Source organism: Propithecus coquereli, unplaced genomic scaffold, assembly GCF_000956105.1.
Source record: "Propithecus coquereli isolate 6110/MARCELLA unplaced genomic scaffold, Pcoq_1.0 Scaffold918, whole genome shotgun sequence".
NCBI lineage: Eukaryota > Metazoa > Chordata > Mammalia > Primates > Indriidae > Propithecus > Propithecus coquereli.
This window is the reverse complement of record NW_012155485.1, coordinates 71,761-84,548: the sequence shown is the minus strand read 5'-3', so window position 1 is coordinate 84,548 and position 12,788 is coordinate 71,761. Positions and strand designations below refer to the sequence as shown.

Here is a 12,788-nt window from a genome sequence, read left to right as displayed (position 1 = left end):
CACATTTCTTTAGAATACAAATAATGAATCACACTATTTTCATAATTATTAAATTTCTAAAATTAAAAACGAAACACAGGCTGGGTGTGGTGGCTCACGCCTGTAAACCTAGCACTCTGGGAGGCCGAGGCGGGAGGATTGTTTGAGCTCAGGAGTTCGAGACCAACCTGAGCAAGAGCGAGACCTCGTCTCTACTAAAAAAAATAGAAAGAAATTATCTGGACAACTAAAAATATATAGAAAAAATTAGCCGGGCATGGTGGTACATGCCTGTAGTCCCAGCTACTTGGGAGGCTGAGGCAGGAGGATCGCTTGAGTCCAGGAGTTTGAGGTTGCTGTGAGCTAGGGTGACGCCACGGCACTCACTCTAGCCAGGGCAATAGAGTGAGACTCTGTCTCAAAAAAAAAAAAAAAAAAAAATAGAAAAAGAAAGCGAAACACGAATCTGTAAATGTGGGAGGGCGCTGTGTCTAAAAGAGACCAATAGAAAGAAATACTCAACAGAAACAGCAAACTGCACAACACCAACGATAAGAAAGGTGAAAGTCGTGAGAGAGAAAGAACTTACAAAGGTGAAAGCAAAGTCTCTACACCCTGTGCCAAGCCAGAAAACAGAGAAATAAATACAAAGAGTGCTGAGAGAAATTATTGTTCAACCTATAATTGGATGCTTAGTTAGCATATCTTTAATAAGAATCATCTAAATTATTTTCAAAAGTAGAAAACAAATTGAAAGATTTTATTACCAATAGGAGCTTCTTAAATGTGCCCCTCAAGAAGATAAAGAAAATTGTCTTGGCCGGGCACAGTGGCGCACGCCTGTAATCCTAGCACTCTGGGAGGCCGAGGCCGGTGGATTGTTTGAGCTCAGGAGTTTGAGACCAGCCTGAGCAAGAGCGAGACCCCGTCTCTACGAAAAATAGGAAGAAATTAATCAGACAACTAAAAATATATAGAAAAAATTAGCCGGGCATGGTGGTACATGCCTGTAGTCCTAGCTACTTGGGAGGCTGAGGCAGGAGGATCACTTGAGCCCAGGTGTTTGAGGTTGCTGTGAGCTAGGCTGATGCCACGGCATTCACTCTAGCCTGGGAAACAAAAGCGAGACTGTCTCAAAAAAAAAAAAAAGAAAAGAAAATTGTCTTATATGAAGTTTACAATTCTACATAAGGAACTTGTGAACACAGGGGAATAAAATGGTAGCTATTGAACTAAAGAAACAACCAAGTCCTTAGCAGCATAGATTTTAAAACTATTTAGATATAATAAAAGTGTAATTCCACATACTTTAATTAAATCCAATATCAAACCATATGCTACATGAATAATTTGATGTCAGAATAATGTATTTTTCAGATAATTATTTTCATAATTAATTTGTTAAATATCTATGATATTCCTGTTGTATATTTTGCAAAATATTGATTATCCTTTTATCAGAACTGATTAGCCCCAAAGGACTAACAGTGGGATAGAAATTGACCATAAGACTCTGGACACTGAAGACAATTGGGTCATATGTGCATAAAAGGGTTGAGTAGGATGAGATAATAAGGTCCACCCAGTACATGACCACAAAGAAACTCACCAGCAGCAGGATGGTCTGGATGGCCCTTTTCTCTGGGGAGATGTTGGGGAGAGGCTGGTGCTGTGAAGGTGCCTGGATCACCTCTGATGCCTGAACAAAACAATCACCATGTATGCACTTGAGAAGAGCATGATTCCTACAAAGGAGACATCTGTAGGCAGTGGCAGCATAACAAACAGGCTCCTGATGATGTGGCCTATGGATGGCAATGAGGAGTATTTGCTAATAATTAGCACATTGGTTTGGGTCACATTAGAAGAAGCCACAGTAGAGAAGAGCAGACTGCTACTGCAGGACAAACTGAGAAACCAGAAGAAGAGTAAGGAATGGAAGACATAACCTGTAGATTTCTGTTTAAAGCTCACCAACCAGGAGGTGCTGGGGCTGATGGTGATGGCCTGGAGCGTGCTCAGGAGGCAGGTGGTGAAGATGGAGAAGCCCCTCATCACCCTGCTCAGGTAGAAAAATGCCTTATGCTTGAAGTTATTCTGAAAATTCAGTGACTCAAAAAGGTCTGGAGACACCAAGAACAACATAATAAGGAGCATCAGTACGTGGATGAGGGCCAGGTGACAGGTGATCTTGTCAGTGGGCTTAGGCTTGTGATCCACAAGGAGTGTGAAGATGCAGAAGAGGAGGAAGATGTTGGCTGCAAGTCCAATGCCAGCTTGAAAAAAAAAGGCATTTTGAATGATAACATAAGTATAACATGATCATCTTAATGAAGAGGAATTATATTTTATATATCTGAAAAAAAGCAATAGATCTCCCATGATTAGTGTTATTTATTCCGTAGTCAAAATTATACCAACATTATCATTTTAATTCCACCCATTTATCTTGATTAACATTATCATATAAATTCTTAAAAATACAGCTTGAGGAGTCTTTTATACACCAAATTTATATCTTCAATACACATCCACAATCACACCTGTATAGAGTATGCATTATCTCTCCTCCTATAGCACCGTGGACTCACCTTTATGAAGCATTTCTTTACTTTCTGCATTTCTTCATTTAATTTTCGCCATCCATAACAATGTGCATACTAAAATAAATTATGGGTTTTGTACAACCAAACTGAACTAAACTTTGTGCTAACAGAAAAGAAAGATGGAATCACCAAAGTATTTTTGGAAAAAAATGTTTCATTGGGTTAATCTTATACCACATCACTCTGACACTTCCTTCCTCCCTCTTCCAGAGTTGAGTATGCTTGTCATTTCATGGGCCCTATTATGACAGGGCAAATAATCTCTCTATCATAAAGTCAGTTGCATATTAACCTTGATGCCATATGTACCTTAATTTTCCTTTATTATGTTGCCTAATATATTCACAGGGTTGGGCATTACGATGTGGACATCTTTATATTATACTAACTATAGTTCCTAAAAATGGCTCTGGTTCTCTCCCAGCTTAGTTTCCATTCCAGAGACCCCCTATATAAACTCTCTTCAGGAGGAAATTTCTGCCCTCGATTTTCAAGAGAATAAACAACTTTATAGCGTCCATGAGGTTACATCAAAATGCTCAAGTGGAGATCTTTTTCTTGAGAATTCACTTAATACAGGGATATGCTTCCATGGCTTCAAAAATACTTAGGTCTCCGATAGTAAAAGCTAGTCCCATGATGTCTTAATTAAGATATTTCTGGCCGGGTGTGGTGGCTCACGCCTGTAATCCTAGCTCTCTGGGAGGCCGAGGTGGGCGGATTGTTTGAGCTCAGGGTACGAAACCAGCCTGAGCAAGAGCGAGACCCCGTCTCTACTAAAATTAGAAAGAAATTAATTGGACAACTAAAAATATATAGAAAAAATTAGCTGGGCATGGTGGCGCATGCCTGTAGTCCCAGCTACTTGGGAGGCTGAGGCAGGAGGATCACTTGAGCCCAGGAGTTTGAGGTTGCTGTGAGCTAGGCTGACAACACGGCACTCACTCTAGCCCGGGCAAAAGAATGAGACTCTGTCTCAAAAAAAAAAAAAAGACTATACTGGCCCCTAAATATAAATATGAAAGGCAATAAAGATAATGAGACATAGTTCTTTCCTTTTAATTAGAAAATCATGGCTGAGGTAGAACATTGCTCTAAAACCACCTCATATGTATGAGTTTATAAAGGGGAAATTGCACAGGTGATTAAATAATTTTTTCTCTCTCTGCAAGTGCCTAATCTAGTAAAGGGACATATTTCTCTCGACTACCAGAACCAAACAAGTGATTATTTCTGACAACATCCATCTGCACCCTCAGCTCAGTTGGAATCTGTTGCCATGTTGCACTCAGGAGAAGCACCGGGATGATACTGACTTGAAGGCTCATAGGCTGCCACATCTTAAGGTTCACAATCCAGTGCAAGTAATACAACATTTGTGCACGAACCGCTAATATATGTAGAATTATTTAATAACTATATATCGGAATCATTTTATTATCCCACCTGTATTGTAGGCCATATGCTAAAAAGAGATAAAAATATTAGAAAAAGTAACATAGATAAGAATTTTAATATTTTCTCATCCCATGGAATGTGGGCCTCAACACCTCTAATTCATGGCACCTCTCTGTAAATGACTATCACATACTGGAAAAAGAGTGTATTTGCTAGATCATCATGTGGAATCCTTCAGTGCAGACTTTGGAAGGCATTGGTGCTGAGGCTGGACTCGGGAGGAATACGGTCTCCATAGATTGGGGTTAACGGATAAAGTCAGTTAAATATAAATTTCAGATAAAGAATAATACATACATATATATTATAATAGCTCTGCATATAAATACTGCATAAAATACCCACATATTTCATAAGTGTATTAAAAAACATATTTACTATCTTTCCAAATTTTAAACTTATCTATGGATCCTGTATTTTCATTTGGTGAATCTGACAACCCTACATAAAACAATCATGGGATCTGAAAAACTGTTGCAGACCTGGAAAAAAAGAAATAGAAGAAAAAAACTCATAGAGGTCATACAGGTTGGTCTGAGTGTAACAGACACTTATGTGCTATCTAATCCCATAAAAACTTATCAATCTGAAGTCACATCTCAGCACTCTCTGTGAAATGTGACAAGGTTGGTTTTGCACTGAGGCTGAAGCCCTTGAGTACTGTCAGAGATATTGCAGGTCAAGTTTACCTTCATTATTCTCACTTTTATCTTACGCTATTCTTTTTTTTTTTAAGTGATATCTCATTGTGGTTTTTTTTATTATTTCAGCATATTATGGGGGTACAAATGTTTAGGTTACGTGTATTGTCCTTTCCCCCCCTACCCACCCCCAGTCAGAGCTTCAAGTGTGTCCATCCCCCACATGGTGCGCATCACACTCATTATGTGTGTATATACCCATCCTCTCCTCCCCACTCCCATCTGCCCGACGTCCGGTAAATGTTATTCCTATATGTGCACTTAGGTGTTGATCAGTGAAACCAATTTGATGGTGAGCACATGTGGTGCTTACTTTTCCATTCTTGGGATACTTCACTTAGTAGAATGCGTTCCAGCTCTATCCAGGAAAATACAGGAGGTGCTAGATCACCATTGTTTCTTATAGCTGAATAGTACTCCATGGTATACATATACCACATTTTATTAATCCACTCAAGTATTGATGGGCACTTGGGTTGTTTCCACATCTTTGCAACTGTGAATTGTGCTGCTATAAATATTCAAGTGCAGATGTCTTTTTTATAGAATGTCTTTTGTTCTTTTGGGTAGATGCCCAGTAATGGGATTGCTGGATCAAATGGTAGATCTACTTGTATCTCTTTGAGGTATCTCCATATTGCTTTCCACAGAGGTTGCACTAGTTTGCAGTCCCACCAACAGTATATGAGTGCTCCTACCTCTCTGCATCCAACCCAACATTTGTTGTTTTGGGACTTTTTGATAAAGGCCATTCTCACTGGAGATAAATGCTATCTCCTTGTGGTTTTGATTTGCATTTCCCTGATAATTAAGAGATGTTGAGCATTTTTTCATATGTTTGTTGGCCATTATTCTGTCTTCTTTTGAAAAGTTTCTGTTCATGTCCTTTACCTACTTTTTGATAGGGTTGTTTGATTTTTTTCTTGCTGGTTTTCCTGAGTTCTAAATAGATTCTAGTTATGAGCATTATATTTCTACTATTCAAATTATTAATGCTATGTATCTCTCATTGTTTTACTTCTTCCAAGAAATTTAAAATTATGGTAGTCCAAAGACTAGAGGTAATAAAATAAGCAACAGCAGCCATATAAATCAATGACTTGACTGAAGTCTCATTCTTGGCACTCTGTGACGCCATCCCAAGTTTGCTTTTGGCTTCTCTTAAAATTTCTCACTGAGATATCTCCTCTTCCCCACTTTCCCACTGTGGGACAGGACTGCCTGAGAATGAGAATTCCTGGTAATGAGGGACACCCAGACACTCAAACTTTGAGCACAACGCTTATGAAATATTTTGATTAAAAGGGAGAAATAAGAAAGAAACTTTTTGTCTGAAACATACAGGGCTCCTCTAAATTATCAGGCTCGGAGAGGCACAGAAATGAGGCTGCAGTCATGTCCCACTCCCCTCCTTGGCTCTTGAGCTAATTAATCATCTCTAGAAACTGCTTGCTATGTGGACTCTAGACTGATTGGCACCATAAGTAACTATAAATTAACCTAAAACGCCACATGCTGAACACCATGACTCATACTGCATAGTTCAAAAACGTACAGCCAATCACTAATCAATGTTTATGTAAATCAATAAGAATTCTTGACAAACAAGTTGCACTGGCCAACTGCATATCCCCCTTTTTGCCTTTAAAAACCTGCTTATACCAAACACCAAAAGGATCTCATAGCCAAGGTTACTTTGGTGTGTACTTACTCTGACTCAGGTAAACTCACTAAAATTGTATATTTTGCCTCGGTTTCTTCCTTTAGGTTCAAAAATTCACAAAGTATTAGCACATGGGGGACAAAACCAAAAATGGCCTTATCAACAGCATCAAAAAATAAACTTGGGCCGGGTGCGGTGGCTCACGCCTGTAATCCTAGCTCTCTGGGAGGCTGAGGCGGGCGGATTGTTTGAGCTCAGAGCGAGACCCCGTCTCTACTAAAATTAGAAAGAAATTAATCGGACAACTAAAAATACATAGAAAAAATTAGCCGGGCATGGTGGCGCATGCCTGTAGTCCCAGCTACTCGGGAGGCTGAGGCAGGAGGATTGCTTGAGCCCAGGAGTTTGAGGTTGCTGTGAGCTAGGATGACGCCATGGCGCTCTAGCCCGGGCAAAAGAGTGAGACTCTGTCTCAAAAAACAAAAACAAAACAAAAAAAACCTTGAAACAAAGTCCCATTAGGAGTGGCATGTGTGAGCGAACCGGGTGAGTCACAGCCTCAGCAGAATGTGTGCCACAGACTGAGGCAGAGAAGCCACAGAAAAACCTTTAGAGCGTATTACTGACAGAATATTAAAGGTAACATTAAATTACTGAGAACTCAAAGAGGCAAAACTGAGCAAACCTCTGCTTCATGATAGATATTTAAGCTACAAAGAATAACAAAAAACATCAGGATGGCAGTCGCCTCTGGGTGCAGAAGGTAGATGAGATTGGGGGCACACCATGGCTGCCTCAGAGGGTTTATTCACCTGGATGGTAGTCCGTGTGTGTTCATACTTTTATTACTTAAATCCTGCATAGAACTATTCATTTCGAGAATTCTCTTTGCTTCTTCAGACCATATCACTCAGTCCACTCAGATTTTCCAGCAAGGAAATAAAAATCTGACACTCAAATCATGGAATAAAATTCACAAATACTTGGGAAAACTGGAATTATACAGCAGCAAGATTTTATAAAGGAAACAAAAGGGAAACAGCTCAGGCAAGCAGCCTGTTTCATCCACAGTTCACAATGAACACTATATTCAGTAGGTTGAACACATTTCCAAGCCTGGGGACCACTCTCACTGTGGAGATGTAGTTCAGGTGGCTCACTATTATGTAGTGGGTGAGAGAAACCTGAGAAACTAAGAAATTTAATTCTGGGAGCTCCGCACACCCTACGGCCCCTCTTTGCAGGGTGGAAATTCTCCCTCCTGCAGGGTCTCAATTTTCACCGGTGATCAAACACTAACCAGGAGTCAGTTTAAGATTTTGACTTGTGGGAGCATTATTCTGACAACACTTGTAACACCAAAATGTGTGGCATATGCTGAGCATCAATCAATTCTTCAACACTAATTTATGGTCTAACAATTCAATTCTGACACCACCCAGAGATAGCACAAAACCCACAGCTTCAGAGCTTAGGCCCACATCAGTGCTCGCACTTAAGATATCATTTCCAAGCCCTGAGGACCCATCTATCCTTTTGAATGCCCTATAAATGCTGCCTATAAACAAGGGGTTCTCATAACCCCCTTCTCAAGTTCAATAATTTATTATAACTACTCATGGAACTCTGTAAAACTCTTTAAATACATTTACGGATTTATTAAAATTGCTACACTTAGGAATAGAAGAATGTTAGAGATGCATAGGGAAGGGAAAGTGGTGGGGTCAGATGGGGCTGGAAAGTATATCTGGCAAATAGCTGTGATTAAAGAAACCTCCATCCTTTGTGCTCATTGAAAGCATCTCACTGTGAAGAAAAACCCTTCCCATTATGACTTAGAGGATGCTCTCTCTTTCACCTATCACAAAGCTAGATGCAGACTACAAATTCCCATTCTTGCCTCATAAACAATTAGATGAACAATTCTGCTTTCACTGTACAGAACAGAATACTTATTAAGCAAATACAGCTTATATTACCCTCCTTCTGCCAGGCACCTGAAATTAGTGTCCCCTCAGCCTTAGCCAGCATACAACCCCCCTCTGTGCCCCTCCTAAGAGCAGTCTGACTTCAGGGTAAATCAGTTTGTGATTTACCATCGAATTTTGCCACACTACATCCTGCCATCCTCCTCCCACCTGTCTTCTAAACTTATTTACTTCTGCCTACTAAAGAAAGCCCACTTCTGCCTAACCATTGAGATGCTTGTAAACCTTGTATTTGCTGCTTTTCTTGTATTGCAATACCGCTTTACAATAAAGTCACTTCCCACCTAATTGTGAATTGTTTTATTTCTGAATGTATAAAAAGAGCCCCCAGGCAATGACAATTGCATTCGTAAAAGGGGCATCACACACTCCTTCCATCCCAAACCCAACCAAACTTTTTTGTGGATCCCCAGATTTCCAGGCTCCATAGCTTGTCTCAGTATAAAGGGCTCCTTCCATGATGGTGTGAGCAGGCTGGGGCACCTCCCAGGGAGGCTTCCCACTAGAAATAATTGGGCCTTCAATGACATCCTCTTGCAAATTGAAGGTTGGCCTTGGCTTGGAGTCATTAGGTTCATGTCTCTGCTTCTCCATCAGCATTGTTCATTTAATTGTAAATGATAAAATATTTGGTGTTTCAAGAATCCAGCAAATATTCCTGCAGGCACAGGATCGGCAAAAAAAAAAAAAAATACTAGGAAAATCACTTAAAGTCAGTGTTGTTAGGGCAGCCTTGAATCTCCCAAGTTTCTAATAACAGCTAAAGATCAATCCTACGAGCTCTCTCTCTGCTCTTTGCTGGCCAGCAATCTGCTCGGACTCTGTTTTCACAAACACATGAAAAGAACCCAGAAAGGAAATGTAAATCTTTCTCTTTACATTTCACCTGCTCAAAGCTTTCAGAATCTGTTTCTGTAGCCTCAAGGAGTTCCTGATGGACAGCAGGGGGATAAACTCCAGGCCTTCTTTTCCTGCCCAAAACCATATCTCAGGGGCAAAGATCACATTCCCTGTGATAAGCCTCACTACATTTCAGAGACAACCAAGTCTCCAGGAACAGAGGAAACAAGAATAATGGACAACTTGACTTCTCACAACTGCCTGCTAATTACTCCACAACAATTACTATTTTTCTCTTTGTTCCCATAAAAGCAGCAAGCCACTTGGCCTCACTGCTGGCGTCTCCCTTCTCTTTCTTTGGGATGCCACACCATCTCTCTGCTCTCCTCCCCTCTTCTCTCTCTCTCTCTCTGTCTCTCTCCTTCTAAAGGATAAAATAAACTTTTTTACTTTTATATCTTAATTTTTGTGTGAGAATTCTTTCTCCACTCATGCCATGAGCACCTATTCAGCTTTTCCACCCTAATAAGTATTTATGTTTCTAGAAGAGAAGGAAATTCTGAAGGAAAAAATCTCAAACCACAAGTGTCTTTCCTCTGCTCTCACACCACATCAATCAACACAGAAGACTTCTGTGACAAAAAGTGTGCAAATTTCACCCTACCACCACAGAAGCAATCAATTTTGCAGGAGATGCCAGCTAAATATCTTCAAATGCAGTTCAATTGTGACACTACCTAACTGGAGATAGCATCAAATCACACAGGATGAGGACTCAGTCCCAAAAAATTGTTCCCACTTCAGACACCAGTTACAAGTCCAGGCCTCCAAAACCTCTGACCAACTAGATTCAAATAACAGTTCCATGACTCTCTCTGTAGATTTGATTAATTTGCTAGACCACCTCAAAAAACTCAGGGAAACACTTATACTTACCAGTTTATTTTGAAGGATATATTAAAAGATATACACAAACAGCCAGATGAAGAGACGCATAGGGCAAGGTATGGAGGAAGGGGTGCAGAGCTTTCAAGTTCTTGCTAGGCTCACCACCTTCCAGAAACTACCATGTGTTCAGCTGTCTGGAAGCTCCTCAAACTCTGTCCTTTTTTTATTGAAGTTTGATTTTATGGGCATAACTAATTTAACAATAGGCCATTTTCAATCAACTTAACCTTTAGCCCAAAGGTTGGGGTTGAGAACGAAAATTCCATCCCTCTAAGCACATGGCTGCTTCCCCTGTCAACAAGCCTCCCATCCAGTGGCTTCTAGGGGCTTTGAAATAAAAAACACATGAACATAAGCTCAGGTGGGTTTGAAAGGCTTACCATGAATCACAAAAGACTGTCTTTCACCTTTACCATTCAGGAGCTACTTCAGGAACGCAGAACAAAAGACCAAATATTTTAATAAAAGGTATTCTTATTGCTCTAGTCACTTAGGAAATAGCAAGGCTTATGGGAGCTGAGAGTCAGGAATCTTGGACCAAAAAACAGAATACATCTAACATAGTATCACAAAAAATGTAAGTCATTACAAATGTTATACCTCAACAGGAAAATCAAAATTATCTAACCCTTTCAGAAAATAAACAGGACATTTAACTGTTATTTCCATGGTAACAAATTATTTAGTAAACAATCATACATGAACACTTCTAGGAATTGCCAAATCCTATCATACGATTTATCATTAAAGTCCAACATTCAGGTAATAGGATGCAGAACAGAGTTACCCACTGTCACAAATTCTCCACCATGCACAAGACAGAAACTGATGTTTTGGTAAATCTTTGTAATTGACCAATTTTTCTACCACATTTTCTTGTGGAAGTGTATTTATTTTTCTGCAACCAAAATGGAAGAGATTTTTCCTATTTCCTCCCCCAGGTAGCATTCCCAAAACTAAGTCCTGAAATTATATTGAAAATTAACTCCAAATAAGAGATTATCTCCAAATATAAGAGCCCCCACTCTGAGGCTAGAGTGGTGGCTCACACCTGTAATCCTACCATTTTGTGAGCCCAAGGGAGAGGGATTTGCTTGAAGCCAGAAGTTTAAGACCAGCCTGGGCAACACAGTGAGACGGGTCTCTACAAAAAATTTTTAAAAATTAGCCAGCATATTGCCACACACCTGTAGTTGTAGCTACTCAGGAAGCTGAGGCAGGAGGATTGCTTGAGCCCAGGCATTGGAGGCTACAGAGAGCTATAATACATGCCACTGCACTCTCTAGCCTGTGCAAAAGATTGAAACTCTCCTAAAACAAACAAACAAAACAAAACCAGACCTGAGAAACTTACTACTCTCACTCTAGGGAAGAAAATATGTAAATAATAATTTTTAACAAGTGGAATATATGACCAGTTTTTATTTTCTGAAACCCACCTCTTTCATGCCCGCTTTGCAAGCGTTTTTTATCTTTCAAGCTCTACTGCTAAAATTCATTTTACTGTTAATGACAAACTGAAGTTGAAATGAGTGAACAAATCCTTTGAAGGTGACAAACCAAGGGAGGAGAAGTGATGACAGAAACACAGACATGTCTGACTCAACTGTCATCAGGGCATGCAATCACTTGGGACACATTGCCAACCCTATCCTGCTCACCATAGTGCTCAAAGAGCACCCTCCCAGGAGCCACTGCACATTCCTGCACCACACTGAGTGCCTGAAGTGCAAACTGCTTTGCAGGTTCTTGTGCCAGCTCACTGGGGAGGGTTTTTCTTGTCCTTGGGGATAGTTTTTTCCCTCACAAGGGTGAGAAAATCCAGAGAACAGGAATCATTTTTGTCTTTTCCCCTTAAAACCAGCAACTGATTGGTTGACCACCAATGTGTCTCCAAGAAATGAAAACTGGGGTTGGGGGAAAAAAATTTTAATGTCTGAAGGGGTTAGCTTTTTAGATGAAAGGTACACCAGAAGACTCTCTCAGCCCCAGGGCATCCAGCAAGCTGGTCCCCAAAGGCTCCAGCCCCGTACCTCAAGCTGTCCTGTGCAAGGAGATGACCCAGGGCTGATATTCACTAGACACTCCAGGACACATGGCTGCTGTGGGCATCTTGGGTCATCCTCAGATAGCTGTGGAACCCATGACCAGGAAAAGACAGGACGGTGGCTGAGGACACATCACCCTGTAGTCTCCAGAGAAGAAACTCAACCTAAAGACATCCTGGTAAGGTGTCTGTGCCTAGGAAAGATAAAAGGAGAAGAGACACAAAGAGGTTTTACAAAGGGGTCTCACATGAACATTCTCTGATTTCCTCTGATCTGAAATTTTTAGCAAGGGAAAACAAATGTTTTTAAAAGACAATCACCATTCTGTGAAATAATAATAAACAATTAAAATGCTTTCTTTTTGAACAGCACAACAAAAAACAAATCGTTGATAATTTTGTGAATTGTGAGGGCAAGTTGGCATTTGGGAATGTGGGGAAAGAACTGGAAATTTGGGATTTTACTGCAAACCCTAGAAGAGTTAACACTGAGGGAATAGTGTTGGGTTTGAAACCCTGCATGCCATACATTTGGAAAACGTAGGAAAAAACCAGTCC

The 12,788-nt window shown here is 40.3% G+C and overlaps 1 protein-coding gene across 1 annotated transcript; it reads right to left on the bottom strand.

Moving 5' to 3' along the window:
- Nucleotides 1–1,618: 1,618 nt before the first annotated feature.
- LOC105826787 (putative vomeronasal receptor-like protein 4) lies at nucleotides 1,619–2,265 on the bottom strand (the record flags this gene model as incomplete). The annotated part of the gene is made up of 2 exons (XM_012664818.1): nucleotides 1,619–1,678; nucleotides 1,958–2,265. Coding segments are annotated over 2 exons (321 nt in total), but the record flags the coding sequence as incomplete, so codon positions are not given.
- Between the last annotated feature and the right edge of the window lie 10,523 nt (nucleotides 2,266–12,788).